General features: G+C 42.9%; 1 protein-coding gene across 11 annotated transcripts in view; it reads left to right on the top strand.

Annotated features, from left to right (window-relative positions):
• The window catches only part of dmd (dystrophin), a 202,169-nt gene that overhangs the window by 100,173 nt on the left and 84,140 nt on the right, over window positions 1-17,856 (top strand). For all 11 annotated transcript variants that reach the window (XM_062561338.1, XM_062561339.1, XM_037454435.2 and 8 more), the window contains 10 exons: window positions 2,269-2,388; window positions 5,267-5,368; window positions 6,890-6,997; window positions 7,129-7,308; window positions 9,475-9,647; window positions 10,270-10,393; window positions 12,322-12,400; window positions 14,034-14,146; window positions 14,809-14,937; window positions 17,170-17,362. In XM_062561338.1, coding sequence (XP_062417322.1) covers window positions 2,269-2,388; window positions 5,267-5,368; window positions 6,890-6,997; window positions 7,129-7,308; window positions 9,475-9,647; window positions 10,270-10,393; window positions 12,322-12,400; window positions 14,034-14,146; window positions 14,809-14,937; window positions 17,170-17,362 — 1,321 coding nt within the window. The remainder of the gene's footprint in view (window positions 1-2,268; window positions 2,389-5,266; window positions 5,369-6,889; window positions 6,998-7,128; window positions 7,309-9,474; window positions 9,648-10,269; window positions 10,394-12,321; window positions 12,401-14,033; window positions 14,147-14,808; window positions 14,938-17,169; window positions 17,363-17,856) is intronic.

Below are 17,856 nucleotides of genomic sequence, written 5' to 3'. Positions count from 1 at the left end.
TTCAATTGTGCTATCAGCCGCTGGTTGTTGTAGCCCAGGTAAACAAATGTTAAACGTTTGACCTTGGGGGAAAAAAGCATTGCTGAGAACATAAAACTCAATGGAAGGTCTCCCAAGTGCCCAATCACTCAGCAACAATTGTTACTAGGCAACCATCAAAACCCCCAATCCTTAGCTTCTGAATTCCTCTTCTAACAACAATGGCTAAAAAGGACAGTAGCTGAACCGTAATAAACTAAACTTGAGGCCACACATTTGTCATATATGTCTTGTCGCTTGCTGAAGGCGAGCTTGAAAGTGAACGTTAGCTGAACACAAACCACTTGGGCGGTGGAAGAAATGCCAAAGACTTTAAGTGCTCTTCTGCTCAATTGCCTTTAAAGAAGCGAGGCACTCAGCCAGCAATACCAACATCTCAGTAAGGAAAGTACCTATTGGCTGCCCTAAAAGTTGAGCTGAATGACGCCATCACCTAACTTGCATGATGGTATTAGACGCTGTAGGAGAGAAGACTAAAAATAAATAGTTAAGGAATCCAAATGAACTTCTTCGGTTGATTCTTTATCCTTATTTTATACTTTTATACATTATACATTATTTATTTCTATGTTATCTTTTGCTCGCTGCTTTTGTCCAAAAAAAAGTTGGCGAGCGGATTTCGAAAGTCGCCAGATTCAGCAAGAGAGTTGCCGAACACAACGATTTACCCACGCGAGTTTGCCTGCTGAACTATTCGTAGTTGATTCGCTTTATTTGCATCCACTTCATTTGTGGCGCAAAGGGGGAGGGGCTTATCTATCATTTCTCCTATCCACCATGGAAATAACAACTATTGCTGCTCTGTAATTGTTGTGAAAATGACACAAATATGGGCATATTGTTGCACCAGACGGACGGGAGACATCTTGGAATAAACAGTTAAAATCAAAAGTATTTAATAAATGAAAGGGTGTTGTGCTAAAAAGGATCATCTTAGCTGAGGAGCCGCTGGTCACACGACCATCCCTAGACCATGTCTGTTGTCTACGACCAGCGAACTCGAGAACAATGGCTGCGTACAAGTATTTATACCGATCAGTAAAGGTGTGAAAATCTGTGACCACGCCCCCAGGGAGTGGTCTCCTGATGAGTTCAATGTAGCTCGGATTTTTAAGGCCTCTCAGTCTATCAGTTGTGGTGTTATCAAGTATTACATGAATGCATTTCTGTAGATTACATTACATTGAATACAATCATAACTGTACATTGGTATTATTCTATTGATTACAGTTTCAAAATTACAGTGGTTTTATAACATTCACATTACTTTATCGAATACATATCTCCAGAATTATGGTTGTATTTTGTTGTACACTAAATGCATTTTATCTATAGTTAATTTATGAACCTGGTCGTCAATTTATTTTTTAATATCCTACACTATCTAGCAGAGGATGGATTGTTCTGATTGGACAGATGGATTGACTGTCTTTTAGCCCTCTTAATCCGCCGGAAAGCGACATGAAGGATTTAAATAACCGCAACCCCTTAACTATTTGCACAATCTACGTAACTCCAACGGATTCTGGAAGCTGAGAAATGCCGCTTTCTAGACATTACGGTAATCAAGAAATCAGTGGCGGAGCCTGTGAGGGAGGGGGGTAAGTAAGCGCAGCAGGAGAGCCGCAACAGAAAGCCACAATAGAGATGGCAATGTTTTACGAGTGTCTTACAAGTGTCCTACCAGTGTTTCACCATTGTTTTACTTGTGTTTTGTTGTTCAATTATTAGATATAAAATTATTAGTATTGTTACTACTCATCTAAAATACAGTCAGTCCGTTCCAATCAGAAGGGTCCGTCCACTACCCTTTCCGTAAGAAGTTAATGTCGTTGTGTTTTCCTATTTGTCGTTAATGTCCCTTCTCCACTCTCAAATTCAATTTTGACTGCTGCTCTGACTATCGTTTTATGGTGGAAATGGAAGCTTTGCAGATGTTAAGTACAGACCAGATATCACTGTTCATGTTGGGGTGGAAATATTGCAGAGCCCGCTTGTGAGAGTCTTTGCAAAGGTTCAATCGTCCTACAGCGTCCAGCGTGCATGAGAAAGAACCACTCTGAAGCAGTTAAGTTGTCTATTTAACAGATACAGACAAACATATCTGCTCCACAGGTCACATTCTAAGGTAGGTACCATTTAAAACAAAGAATTAGAAAGGAAGAAACAGGGAAGTCAGTAAAAGGGATGTTACCCCGGCCACACAACGTCTCCTTTCTCCTCTCACAGCTGCTGCAGGAGGACCTGGAGCAGGAGCAGGTGCGGGTGAACTCTCTGACCCACATGGTGGTGGTGGTGGACGAGACCAGCGGAGACAGCGCCACCGCCGCTTTGGAGACTAAGCTACAGGTAAAGACTCCCCCGGAGGGCTGTGCTCCGTGGCGCACCTCACTGGTAACACAGAGACTTGGTGGGATGTTCATCTCTTTTTCTTTTTTTTTGCTTTCTGCTGATTTTTCTGCGGCCGACTCGTTATAGCGTCCAATGCACAGACATTCCCCTTGTGGACTCTCATTGCATGTAACGGTTCTATGAATCCTGGCTGACCGCCAGAGGTCCCGGTCACTTGCAATCCTGTGAACTTGCGAGAAGATTTCATGGGCTGCTCTCAGGATGACAACATCTGAGGTCATGACTCAAACTGCAAGCGTGAGCCAGAAGATGATCCAGTGTTAAGCACTGCCTGTGGCGGTCAGTAAGGATAAAATGGAACTGCGGCTGCTGTTTTCGGTTTCTCTCTCATGCTTGAGCCTTAAGTGCAGCTGGCGGCCCCAGTGTTGAGCGCCTTCATCCCTGGCGTCCCCGCCTTGCTCCGGGGTTTCGGGTTGCTGGAGGCTCCTTGCTCTGAAATTGATCGGCTCGAGATGTTGGCACAAGCAGCCGTGCAACTGAAGCAACTTGCTGATGAGCCGCAGTTCCAATCTCCGACCTTGATCCCAGCTGTTATTTGGGCAATTAATCAAGTGACAGCTCCACAGTGAGGGGAAAATAATTGTTGGATGCAGGCTTCAGTTAGGGGCTAGTTGTGGATGTTACAGTACCGTCCTCCCTTATTTAAGAAAGAGCTTCAGAAACTCAACTGACCCAACAACCCTTGTTGTTAGCGATCACCTTTTTATGGACAGGCAAAAAGCTTCCAAGTACTAGGAGAACTCTGTCGGTTTATAATTATTTCACAAAAAGAGAAATAAAAAAACATTTATGATCATGTCTGAAGAGATTTGAATTTTAAAAGGAAGTGGCTCGGCAACGATTCGGTGTGATTTAAGTCAGAAAATAAAAGGTAAAAGAAACAGATGAAATACACATTGCTGCTTAAATTCCCTTCCCTCTTATATCGGATCTGTCAAACAAGTCTCAAAATCAGGAACACTAAACACAATGCATCTCTTTCTGAAGTTTGGAAAGTTTGTGTCTAAATACTGAATATAAGAGAGACCAATAGAGAGCGCAGTGGGTCGAAAAAAAAAAATGCAAATGTGGAAGGGGCCTTACCTGGTGGAGCCATGACTTGATTAATTGCGGGCCATTTGTCTTCAGATGAGCCCGCTGAGCCCCGCTCTCCCTCTCAGAGTCTGTCTTTAACTGTTGGCTTGTCTCTCCCTTCATTCATTGTTTTGGATTCTCATCCACGCCTGTTAAAACGGAAAACGGCCTCTTCCACTTTTACTGAGCTCCTCCGTTTCCAACCCTGTGGCAAAGAGAGTCTGCATGTTGAACACCACTCGCCTCCCCCAGATGCCACCTTTATTTCAATAACACTGCTTTAGAGTCAACAGGGGTCCGATGGAGGCTACGGGGGTAACACAAGCTGTGTCTCAATGTCGCTAGGCCGCATCCTTGTAGCCTTAAGCAGCCTTCCCGGTAGACCTGGTCGGGGTCCTCGGGTCTACAGGGGTACTTCCTGCATATGTCATAAGCTTTACTGCTCCCGTTGCCTAGCAACCTGCTGTGCTTGACATTAAAAGCCAAAAATTACAAAGTACAGATAAAGAAGATAATCTTAATTTCATTTATTTGAGGAAGATATGCTTCTCCTCCGGAGCATTATATATTTCAGGCTAAGAGAAGAACTTTTAGTTATTTTACATTTCAAATTAAATCAGTTAGGCCAGAGCCAAGAGCAGCGAGTGTAGTCAACTACTGCTGCTAACACATCCCGTCTGACCAGGATTATTTATTTATATCCGTTAATGAACTTTTCTCCTCATGTTACCCTGGTAACCGCTGTCATTACAGACGGTTGCGTCGATTGTTACTGTGAAAATCTACGAACTTCCGGTTTGGCGGCTACGCTTCGTATTTTCGTTTTATGGGAAAAACGACAAAAAGAATTAATGGAGTAAAAAGTTGTTGGCGTGGTTTTTACGGTAAAAGCCTCCCACCTGTCTTCCCACTAGGGATAGTTGAAAGTTGAAACAAGTGGTTTGTAATACAGACTGTGAGGCGCGCTTTCGCGGGCCTGTGAATGCGCAACGACACACGGAGAGTGCATTGTGGGATTTGTAGTATTATGGTGATGCGTGCGATATACCGGCTCTAATAGTAAATAGATTTGATCATGCGGGCCAAAGATGTCAGGATATCCGGCTGGAGCAGGTTGCAGGGAGGACTCAAACGCAGAGTTTTTCCAAATAAAGTGCTCTTTATTCCAACGTAAACGGGACGTGCTCCAACAACGGGTGACGTTAGACAATGACGCGACAAGGGACAACAGGCACACAGGGCTTAAATACACAAGGGAGGTGCAGGTGATTGGACACAGGTGGAGACAATCACGCAATCACAAGACAAGGCAGGAAGTGAAGTTAACCCAGGACCACAAGGAACATGAAACTTCAAACTAAAACAGGAAGAGGGACCAAACCGTGACAAAAGATAATTCATTCATGACGTTTGCTGTATAATTGTGTGATGTGGCCCGCGGGCCTAGAGTTTGACACATGTGGTCTAGATCATCATGTTTCTGTCATCCACACACTGAATGGACAGAATGAAGAGACAAGTACGTTCTTCTGCGATCCTGACCAGCCGAGAACAGAACGAGAATCAAGCAGCATTTTTTGCAGCTATAAAAATAAATAAAATGTACCTGTCAAGTGAAGATGTGAATCAGTCGGTCTTTGAAGCCACGCGATGAAAATGTCTGTCTGTCACGCATTCAAAGGGACATTTTGGGCAACGTAAACACAAATATGGATATATTTGTGCGTGTCTGTGTGTACAGGTGCTAGGTGACCGCTGGGCAGCCATTTGTAGATGGACAGAAGAACGCTGGATTCTGCTTCAGGAGATTTTACTGAAATGGCAGCACTTCACAAATGAACAGGTAGGAGTGTGTGTGTGTGCGTGTGTGCGTGCACAATCACAGCAGCATTTCCTGCTTGTGTAATGAGATCAGACCATCAGGATCGTGTCTGCTCCCGCATTCCGCTGGCTCTCAGGGACAATTTGAAGCTGAGCAAATTTCTTGGAAGGATGGTGGCAAAGGAAGGAGGGAAGTTGTCTGAAACTTCAGAAGACAACGCTCCATTTGTCAGTCAGAGCGTTGTACTGAAGCTGAAAGACATCTTTGACGCTACAACCAAAAGACAAACAGGACATCAAATCTGTTTTGTTAATCTTTGACTGTTTACACCTGCTATCAACTATAGGATGAACACAAAACTATATCAGTATTATGGTGGTGCTTTGGGGCACTACCGATTACAAGAGAATACTTCATCAATAGCTTGACCGTGTGTGTGTATATGTATGTTTATGCGTGTGATGTATATGTGTTATGTACTTTACACATTCACACCAGGGTATTTCCTCGTCGTCTCACAGAGAGCATTAAGAAGTCATGAATTCAGATAAGCGCTCGCGATATGTAATAATCATAATACAGATGGTTTTTCCATTCCAGTAGGAAAAGCGTGAAGTACTGGTCCCGGAGTATTGATGACAGTTTTTACTAGTCTCATCCACGTGTATAAAAACCAAAAGCACAGCTGGAGGTCATCAGCATGTCATTATGTTTGCAGATATTTGCTCATAAACCAAAACATTAGTTGACATTTTTGGCCGCCGCAGACTTTTTAAAAGAGATTAAATGCGTCCCAATATCCAATCTTCTCCTTCTCTATGATTAACTAATCAGTCTTATTCAAAGGCCCAATATTAGCTCCCAGGCCCCTTTGTTTACTCTTTATTTTACAAAAACTTTAATGCTCCAACAATGGCACTACTTAAAGGCAAATTAACACTTGTTTTTTTCCTTATTTATTATCAATATTTCTTGATTAAAACCAATGAGGGACATTTCAAAAAATTCTTCTTGATATATTTGGTCAATAACACCATAATTAAGTTTTTTTTTTTAATTGAAGATTTACAGATGAAAAGTGATGGTGCATATATTTATGTAATTTCCTATCTAGGTCTAAGTCATTTGATTAATGTACCTACGTATTCATTATGATGTCAACTCTCCACTGTGTTTAATATATCTATAATTAGATTTAATTGGCAGTTTAATTAGATTCCTTTTTCCCAAACTTCAGGAAAAAGCATCAAAGTCACCTTTATTTAATCTTTGGGTCAAGTACTAGTAAATCAGTAAATATTAGTCTCCTTCCTTCTGTCCTAAAGTCTTTCCTTCCTCCGTGCTTCTTTATCGTTTCCTTTCTTCTCTTTCTTAAAGACTTCCGTTTCTATGTGCTCCCTTGTCCCCTTATTCTCCTTGTCTCCTGTCTCCTCCTCCTTCCAGAAATAGAGAGCTCTTAGGTTCTGCTTTGTTAACTTATAAGCCCCATAATTAAGGACAGAGATTGGGTTATTTTTTCACACTCCTCTCCTCCCCCTACAGTGTCAGTTTGACTCGTGGCTGACTCAGAAGGAGGAGCTGGTTCGCTCCATCAAGACTTCCAACCTCAAGGACCAGGCGGAGATGGTGACCTGCCTCCGCCGTCTTGCTGTCAGTATCCATGTGGCTCATCTGCTCTGACTTCCATTGGGCAAAAAGGAGGAACAGTTAAAGTAACTCTGGAGTCCCTCTTCTTTGATGTTTGCACGCTTGTGTGTGTGTATGTGTGTGTGGTCCACCAGACGGTGAAAGCGGACCTGGAGGCCAAGCGTCCCACCATGGACAAGCTGTGCTCCATGAGTCAGGACCTGCTGTCCAGCGTCAAGAACAAAGAGGTGGCCAGCAAACTGGAGGCGCGGCTGGACAGCTTTGCCCAGCGCTGGGACCGATTGATCCAGAGTCTGGAGACCAGCAGCTCCCAGGTACCCCGCCACCGCCGCACACGCTCTGTCTGCGCCGGGTCACAGCTGCTTGTATGATGCAAGATGAGTGAGTCCAGGGCGTTGGTGGGTTTCCCTCATCGGTTTAGGCAATACTTGAACGGGACAGAAGGTCTCCTCTTCATCTCTCTGTTAAGCCGTTTCCTCCAGCCTCTGGGCAGCAGCAACTAGTGAGCCTGTCTGCTAAAACGACTTCAAAATGACAAATGTTACTAATTATGTGTATACAAGGTGATAGATATTCCAAATCATACTTAACTGACGTTTGCTGTATAATTGTGTGTTTGTTTATGTAGTGATTTCTACATCAGACATGCTTCTCTAAGCCGATAGACTCATTGTACGCTACACAATAAAGTCCGGATAACGAAATTTGAATTATATGTTTTAACATCTCTGTGGAAACAACACAGCGATCATGAGTTATGATGCTATTAATCATGAAAAATACAAAAGAACCAAGTGTAATTCCTTGGAAAAAATGAATGCAATCTTTATGTGTTTTCTATAATGCATATATATTGAGTCTCCACTAGCTACAGAGTTAACTGTCTAGATATGTTTCCCTACATTCATGTCATGTGACTGCCGAATCATTCATGGCTTCCCAACATTTTTTTTTTTCTCACAGGATCTGGTTAGTGAAAAACTGTTTATTATATGAAAGCAGGCATGTAGAATAAAGTGCTTTGATAGAATACCCTGATTTAATTTCAAGCTTTAATTCAGTTAGCTTTTCCCAGAGGAAGCATTTGTCACAAATGATGTGTTCAAGCACCACCTGAAGTTCAAAATTGCACCATAAGAAATGGTTCAATTTTGCAAATGTAATAAAAAAAAGCAATACCTGCTTGCATAAACGTAGAGATGATGTTGACCAGCGGGGGAGGGAAGGTTGGAGTCAGCGCCGACCCCTCATGGGGCCCATTGTTTTGTTTACCAGCGCTGCCCTGAGGTGTGCGATACGTTTATAAGCTCTCTGGAAATGTTCAATCTCTCGCCGCCTTCCATTACTCCACAATGCCCTCTTAGTCTTTGGGTCTCTGCGCTGGAGGATTTTGGTAAAGATTGTACTGCAAAGTAGCCCTTCGGAGAACTTTACGCTGTCAAATTGATAATTGGAATTACTTTTATTTCTGAGGTGCTTGTTCTCAGGCAGCACTCTCTGTCCCGGACTTCAAGTAATACTCACCTAATATTAGCTTCCTTCTGTCAAAATGGTCAATGTTTTCTCTGCTTTGAGAGGCTCATTTGGAGGCCTGAGAGATGTTAAAGATATACTGTATATGAACACGATATCTGTTTGACATGTCTTAAATATATTGATGAAGTTGTAAAATTGTACGGAAATAATGGTGATAAAAATGGCAAGTAAGAAATCTTGCGCCACGTCCTTTTGGGATCCACTTTAAATTAAGACTGTAGGAGCTGAGGAGTAGAGGAATATACATGAACTCATGCATGAGCGGTAATGATCATAAAAGGGGCTTACTCCATCTCTCTTCCGCTCCCTCTCTGCCTCTCTTTGTCCTTCTTTCACGTATGCATTTACTTGTCTTTGAAAATCAGTTAGATGATTAGCAGACCGACCTCTGCAGGCACACGCAGTCTTCACCACTTCAACTGCGTTCACACAGTCACAAACACACACACGTGTGCTTCCACGGTAGTAAGGCTGCCCGGAGTAGTTGCACTTAACTGTAAAGCTCCTGCCTGCTGGAACAGACTGCACACACACATACGCGAAAAAACAGACAGTGGTCAGAATTTGAGTGAGCATGCTCCTTCAACAAAACATCAGCAACATGAGGCACTTAAAGACACTCTTCAATCTTTCACAAAAATCCCAAGTCACTACTTCACCATCTCACACACACACACGCACACACACATACACAAACCCTCACATCCCATCTTGTCATCTTTTTTGTGATAATGTGTGATTGACATAACTGATCCTTGACTCATTGCCTCTCAAGGATGCTTAAACACTTAGTGTGTGTGTGTGTGTGTGTGTGTTTGTTAGTGACTGAGTCAAGTGTCGATCTGGGATCAGTATTATTTTCGGATTGTTGTAAACTGATGCTGCTGTTGTCTGCGCTCTGTCAAATAAATGCTGTTGCTGTTGTTGTTGTTGTGTACATTCAGCTCTCATCGGCCGTCAGCATCGTCCAACAGTCCGAGCTGACCCACTCCGTCACAGCGACCGTTACCAAGGTGGTCTCCAGGGAGAAGGTGCCCGCTGCGGTGCGGCAGACCCGTGAGTCACCGCCCCCACAGAAGAAGAGACAAGTCGTGGTGGATTCTGAGCTCAGGAAAAGGTGTGTGTGGGGGGCTTTGCAACCCTCAGGGCCACTTCTTTGTGATTCATATCACACGGTTTTATTAAATCTTGTAACTTGTGTGAAATGTTCAGTTGCATGCACCCCTTTCTGCTGTCTTATCTCAGCAGGTAGGTGATGGTGAGTGTGTGATGAAACCAGTGATGGTAGTGAAGTAGGAAATGAATGTCCTCTCGATACTCGTAGAGTGCATTGAATCAAGAAAACACATGCAGTAGTGGAAAGTATCACAAGTATTCACTCTTGAAGGTACCAACTCAATAAGTGCTGTACTGTACTTGCTCTGAGAAATTTGGTACTTTGCATGGGTATTTGACTGTATAAAGATACTTAAAGTGAAACCAATTCTAAATGTATAATATAGTATAATAATAAGGATGGTCCATTGATATGATCCATCCACAAGTTGTCTAATTGAATAAAGTGAATCATCCAATCAAATGAGGTTGATTCATATTTTTTTTCATTCGCTTTCACTTTCTTTTATCAATGTAACGTTTTGTTTGTTTGCTGCTAGACCACAGCAAAAGAACTCCGCGATATCAGCATTGCATATCAAATTGCCAATCGTGCATGCGTGCGTGCATGTGTGCACCCTCAGATTTGACGTGGACTTCACAGAGGTCCACAGCTACATGACCCGTGGCGAGGCCATCCTGCACAGCCCCGAGTTCTCTGTGTCACGCAAGGACGGCAGCATTCAGGAGCTGCGTGACAAAGTGCAGGTGAATACGCCGTGTGTGTGTGTGTGTGTGTGTGTGTGTGTGTGTGTGTGTGTGTGAGGCAGGACATTTTGATCCGTCCTCACTTTCTCCAAAAGCCTAGTTTAGGGCTCGGATTTGGCTCTTAGGTTTGGGAATAAGCATTAAATGCCAGATAAGGTGAGAGGAAGGCGCTTGGAGAGGCCCTGTGTGGCTGTATCTGCAGTTTCCACCTCAGTCGGGTTAACTCGTTCTAAAAAGCTAACCCCGTAGTATATATAAAATATTTTAACAACATGTCAGCCATGTCTTCCCATGTGACTCAAAGGAATGGTTTTGTAGTTTGGAGAGAACACTTGTTTGCTTTCTTGCATAAGAGCAAGAAGAGAAGATCGATATCTCTCTCATATCTAAAGGAGCGTAGTGTAGAGACTGGTCTATTTGCTGATTGTTCATTGTTGCCTCAGCACTACGAGCAACTTCTTCACCATTCAGATGTTGCAGAACAACCTATTAACACTATTGGTTGGACAAGCTTTTAATTAACAAAATTAGGCATAATGACATTTGGTAAGAAATGAGAGCCATAGCTTAACATTAAATTCAAACACCATAATAACCCATTTCCCATATTATGCATTCTGAATTAGTGCCTGTTCTTGAAAAAAAAAACATTTGTTTCAACTTTAAAGGGAAAAGACAATGTAAATACTGCATTCATACTGAGTTAGAAGAGCTTACATGGATAAAGCATCCAAATGGCTCACAAAGCGCTGTGTTATAAAATGAAAAACAATTAAAGCTGTAGATTAGGCACAACGCAAACGTTAGTCATTCTTAATACATCATAATACATCCATCATTCATATTACATCGGTTCAGCAATGCACATAAACCTTGTTTAAAAAGCTTAATCTAAAAGCAGCATTACAAATGATCCCTGCACTTTGGTAAGAGATGCAAACTGGTGGATTTTAAAAAGGGAGGCAAATTCTTCATCTTCTCTGACCTCAGCTGCCTCTTCGGCTCTCTGCTGCAGCACATTTTATATCCCGCTTTTAAATTCTTCCAGGACGCCACTTTAGGAACCAAAATGATTATGAATGATGTTTTTTTATTCCTGTGTTAAAGATGTTGGCTCTCCCTATTGGAGGGGATATTTGAAATCTACATTTTATTTACATAAGTATGTTTTTAGATCTCCATTATTTGTGTGTGCGTACAATCAGCTGAAACAACAAATAATTGAACCATTCATATCTATATTGAGTCCACCGTGTTTCTAGAGGAGCGCCTTGAAGTGGACGGCTCTTGCCACTGTTGTCCCCTTATACTCTGAGGGGTATTCAGTCGGTGGCCATCTGCAGCCTCACCACTAGATGGCACTATACCCCACACCCCAGACCTCTGTAAAGGAATTAGGGGAAATGTTTTCTTTCTTTGGCGACAGATGGGAAAATCTAGGCCGTCTCATGTCCGCACACCACTGAATGCTTGAACTAGCTTAGCATAAAGAGTGGAAACAGGCAAATCAGAAATTATAGACCTATTTGCCGTGTGACCGCTGTAAACTATTGGTAACTTCAACATACAGGAGAATTAAAAGATAACCGCCGTCCCCAAATTGTTTGACCATGATTGCCTGAATACTGATTTCCTCATCCAACATGGCGAATATACCTTCAAATAATCAGAGTCCAACCTCTCTGTCGTCGTGCCCTCAAAAGGCCCAGGCGCACTCGGGTTCCAAGCGTCGCGGCGGTAGGAATGTCAGAGGTTGATTAAAAAGCCACAGGAGCTCTTACTCAGTGGAAGTAGTAGTCTGCTGATTTCCTTTGCAATAAATAATCCTGCTGTGTTCTTTAACCTCCTATCTCTACCTCTGTCCCATTGCTCTCTCTGTCTCTCTCTCTCTCTCTCTCTAACTCTCCCTCTCTGTCTCTTTGCCACAGGCGATAGAGAGAGAGCGGCCAGAGAAGTACCGAAAGCTCCAAGAGGCGACGCGCACGGCGCAGACCTTGGTCGAGCAGGGTAAACGCGCACTCTCGTACCACCACGCACGCCCCTGTCTGTCCCCATGGCAACAACTCCACCTGTCCCACCCCCTCTCTCCTTGTCTCCATAGAAACACTAGTAGAGAGAGGACCAGACGGAGAGAGAGATGTCCTTGTCCTTCTGAGCTTTCTAAAGCAGAGGCACACTCAAATGAAACTATGCAAATAGAACATGACAGAAAATCATCGCTTAACTTGTTCAACAATGTGTGTGTGTGTATATGTAGAATATATTAGGGCTGGGCACGTTAACACATTATTATTGCGTTAACACATTAATTTATTAATGCTGACAATTACTTCAAAAGTCTGTTGCATACTGGCTCTGAATACACTGTAGATAAACTTTGGGTGGTGCAAGGCGGGGCGGAGTCTCAACAAATGAGAGCATTGGACCGAAGACTGCTCTTTAAGCTCAGATGAAGTGAAACTGAGAAGAACTTGCATTGAAATGGACAACGGTAGTGATCTCTTACGTGGACCTTTTCATTTAAAATCGCTTCCAGACGGAGTTGTTAGAACCAAATTTATTAATAACCTGCATCACTGTAAGTGTGGTACTCCAAAAAGAAATCTGATTCAGGAAATCCACTTTGCAGACTAAAAAGTCCTTGCTCAGCAAATCCCAGATGCATGCTTAGTGCTGGACCACCTCACTCGAACAGGGCAGGATGCTCCTGGATAAGAGAAACCTGTTTCTGCTGGTACCTGTTCAGAAAACAACTTGTTATGGCAAATAGCTTTGGTTTTATGATTTGATTACATTAATTTGTATTTTTAAAATTGAATTAAGTTTGAGTTGAGATTCACAAGAAATTCTATACTTCTCTAACTACTTCTGTATAAATGAATACTGTTAAAAAGCACCGTATTTTGTTTTAAAGTGATTGCACACAATACAAGTGCGAAATACACTATTTTTGAATTCATTATTGATTTTTGTGCATTCCAATTGAATTAATTGGGACATTTTCTGCAAGCTGTGTATGTGGAAAATCTTAGTTTCCAGAATGCATTGAACGCTTTTCCAGCGTTAAGCTCCTCCTACTGTATTTATAGTACGTAGCCTGTACTGGAAGACGGCATCCATCGAGCACTCGATATGCAAGTGGAACCTAATGGAGGCACGGTTACAGGAAGAAGAAGCAATCTGAAGACACCAGGCTAAGGCGCTGCCTTCCAGGTCCAATTATCATCTGGCCGATGGGCTTCAGGCGCCCTTTTAGAGGCCGGGCGTGGATCCACCCGCCTACAACTTTAGCATTGATTATTCCCTCCTGGAACCTCTTAGAGGTTTTCATTTTCCAGGCACTGGCCTTTAACGTTCGCCTCGAATTGGCCATTTACATTTTTCTTTTACGGTCAGCAGCGAAGGTGAAGTGTGTGTGTGTGTGTGTGTGTGTGTGTGTGTACACAGCTTTGGTGAGCTCACAATTCGTGCAGAGTATTGATGGCTCACCTCGCCTACGCAGGACATTCACTACACTTGGTGTGTATTCATGTTAGTATCCTACAGAGGGACCGGTTGTGCTTGTGTGTGTGTGTGTGTGTGTGTGTGTGTGTGTGTGTGTATGTTTGACGGCCCCCTCTCCTTTTCTGCCCCTCCACAGAGGGGAGTCGTGCTGATGATATTGCACAGGCAGCGGAGCAACTGAACCAGCGCTGGTCGGGATTCTGTGCCCTGTTGGCAGAGAGGCTGGCCTGGTTGGCTTACCAGACGAAGGTAGATACACACACACACACACATCTGGGGTGGCGGTGGTGGAGCGGGACAATCCGCGGTCCGATCCCCGTCGTCGGGCAAAGACATTTGCTCTACTGCAATGATTTTGCAGTCCGGGTCAAGCCCCATGGAGTAGTCTTAGAAGACATGATGCTATATATTAAAACTTTAACACAGACTACATGACTAGTAAAGTGATCCTGCCTCAATAAATTATTGGAATCACATTTATTTTGTCTATTCTTTTTAATATTAAATTATTTGTGGATTTACTGCCAGTGACATGTGTTTAAATGTTTTATGTATTTATTTATGTAGATGTAAATGTATGTCTTACAATTCAGGTTTCTTGATTAGAAGCTACAAGTTAATATTTTGAGGTTTTCTTAGCCAGGCGGAATGTTAATACCTTTTGATTTATGTACATTGAGATGTACAGACCAACCATTTCCATGGCATCTGGTTCGTTACAGATCCCATCTCACTAACAATGCCGGTTGCTTATTGAGATAACACACAGTTACTCATGGGTGAATAGGACATATATCTTTGAACATCTGCCCCACGTAGTTATACTTCCTTATATAGTTCTTAAAGTACTCATCACCCTAGTTAGCACTACTGCAAACTGTGACCGTTTCCCACGTGTGCGTCTCTCTCAGGTGGTGGCCTTCTACGGCTTGTACGAGCAGTGCGAGCAGGCTGTGGACGCCAGTGAGAACTGGCTCAAAGTGCAGGCGCCTGCAGCATCCGAACCAGAACCGCTCAAAGCACAGCTGGATCGATGCCGGGTGAGTAAAGACAAAGTGTTTCGGAGATCCAACAAGTTCTTCCCTATTTGCCTCAAAGTAAATGGATGATAGCAACAAGCCACTTATTGTAGAATTGAAGACTAGACAAAATTATTTAATAGAATAACTCTCCTCTTTGAAGGTGGGGGTTATCAAACTTTTGACAGGCACAGGTGAGCTGTTTGCTAAGGAAGCCCTGAAATGCAAAGGAGGAATGTATTCTGTTCATCTTTTTTCAAAGTTATTTTTCCCTTTTGTGTTTATTAATGAAGAAAAAGGTCAAATATGTTGTGGGAGGATCATTTTTTTAAGTGTTTTATTGTAGCAAGTTACAAATAAAAGTAAGTACAATCCCACCCTTGTGACTTTACTACGGTGGGAATGTCCGACTTTGAAACCCTGAGCCTTGGGGCTTCAGACTAAATGGGCCTGTCAATGGGTGGGCGCCTTGAAGTGGACGGCTATTGAATGGCATAAGACACACATGTGGTTTGATTTCACCAACATCTAAACAACAGAGGCGCAGAGATGCAAGAAGGGGAATAAAAGTGAGAGAGGTATTGAGAGAAAGTTCCACACAAGGCTGGCGGCTTTGTAAGTATTAGAGAAAGAAGAACAGTAAAAGAATGAAGAAAAAAAAAATGAAAGGCAGGAGACTTAAAAAGATGGAGCACTGACATTTTTCTACAACTATGTTTTGCCTCCAGCATAGACAAATTTACACAAACATTTATACTTCTTTACACACAAAAGGTGCCCATGATTTCCGATGAAGCAATACTTTCCTTCCGTTATATTTAACAATAGCAGACCTCATTCAAAAGACTACCTCCGACGGCATATTTGTCAGCCTATGGAACTATAGGCTTGTGTTGTCTCACATCATCACTAATAAGGAGTCTAGAGTCTTACTGACTCAGTGTTACAGGGGGATGTGAGCCCCAAACCCCCAGGACAGATCAGTGAACATTAACCCTAAACATAACCCGCCACATCCTGCAGCTCACTCGGACTCATCCTTCTCCCCTTTGATGGGATTTAAGGAGACTAGTTAACTATTTTTTTGCTCTAAAGGATGGGCCCAGGGGCATTCTATATTTCTGGTGTTAGCAACAATTCCTGGTAAAATTCTTCAAATACTAGCATTGAATGCGGCTGTAATGTAAATGTAATTGCTTGACATTTTTGGATGTTTGTATCCCCAAATGTACTTTGTTGCTGAAAGTTGGATGAAAAGACTGTTACAGCTCTCACCTCAGTCCACTAATTCTGAATCCAGTGGCGAATTAGAATTGAAAATCTACCAGAACCTGTATATTTGGCCAATTACGACAATCTATGAAATGATGCCAAAACCATTTGGCTTCAACTTTATTTTCAAACTAGCCAATTAAAGCAGTATTTGAAAACCCCAAATGTCGTTTTAATGGTGGACCCATGCAATTTCCTTTCCTTGCAGATAATGCTCAGGCATATGTGTTACTTGTTCTGTCTGGACGCTGATGGACCTCAAAGGTCTGAGCAGCCGGTTTTGCTGCGATGATGGTTGACTATCGGATACTGGTGGTTTCCACAGACAAACTATGCAGCTCACTACTTTGAATCTGGCCTCATAGGTCTACTGTCATGGATACCACCACTCTGTGTCGGTGTTATCTGGAGCTAATAGCACAAAACTCCACTGCTTCTAGACCAGATTAACAGGAAAGGCCTGTGTGCTGTGTATATTTGTGGATTAAGGGTGTACAAGAGTAAAAGTGTTAGGATTAAGACGTGTATTTGTTCAGCTTATTTGTTCTCAGTGGTAGCCTAGCATTACTGCCAAGGCTAATCTACGTGAGTAAGTTATCCAGTTTTTGAAAATGATGATTCTGTGTTCCTCCAATGAGGGCAAAGTTAGGATTTCATCTACTTCTCTTTGTTTAGCTAAAGGAGAAAAGTTTCTAAAAAAAGGTTTCTGGTGAGCTTGTCCAAATTACTTCTTGGCTTACTGCTCATTAACATTTGGAACTGTGCTTTAACATTCAGGTAGAATACAATTGATCGAGCACACGGCAAATAGAATGGAGCTTAAAAATGAAAACACAAAACTTTTTTTCCACAGATAATTTTGGGTTGGACAAGTATGAATAAAATAACATGGAATCCTTTTTTTCCCCTCCAGAATCTCCACGTAAACAGTAAATTCATGGTGTGCTTTTCATCTGTGACGTGACCCCTTTTCATGTGCAGGAGGAGGTGGTTCGCCTGGCCTCCCTGCAGCCCCAGGTGGAGCTTCTAGAGGGTCAGCTGAAGGAGCTGAGAGAAGAGAAGGAGGGGGAGGAGGACCCGTCGGCCTTCCTGGACGCCGACGTTGTTGCCTTCAAAGAGCACTACCACAAGGTGCTGGAGGATCTGAGGGCGAGAGAGATGCACTTACACCTGGGTGAGAGAGGAGGGACGCTGATTTCACTGAAGAATCTTTTACTGTACGAATGGATCTAGTAGTCGGATGAGTACAGTCGTGGTGGTTGGGAGACTGGAGCCATATTGAGGCATATCATGGAAGGTTGTTGGATCATTGAATCTGCCTTGAGACCTCTTTTGTTGTACTGATGTTATTGTTACATTTCCCAGGCTGAAAATCACTTTAGAATTATAGAATGGACATTTCCAGAATGCAAATTCAACCACCACCCATCAGAGTCATCAGTTTACTCCTGCTGTCTCCATGTCGATGGGCTGTTTCTATGTCCCTTGGCTCTGTCAATGTCCCTTGGCTCTGTCTATGTCCCTGGGCTTTGTCTATGTCCACAGGCTGTGTCTATGTCCCTGGGCTGTGTCTATGTCCCTTGGCTCTGTCTATGTCCCTGGGCTTTGTCTATGTCCACAGGCTGTGTCTATGTCCCTGGGCTGTGTCTATGTCCACAGGCTGTGTCC

The sequence above is a fragment of the Pungitius pungitius genome, chromosome 3 (genome assembly GCF_949316345.1).
Source record: "Pungitius pungitius chromosome 3, fPunPun2.1, whole genome shotgun sequence".
NCBI lineage: Eukaryota > Metazoa > Chordata > Actinopteri > Perciformes > Gasterosteidae > Pungitius > Pungitius pungitius.
Note: the sequence above shows the minus strand (reverse complement) of the source record. Positions and strands in the feature narration are given on the sequence as shown.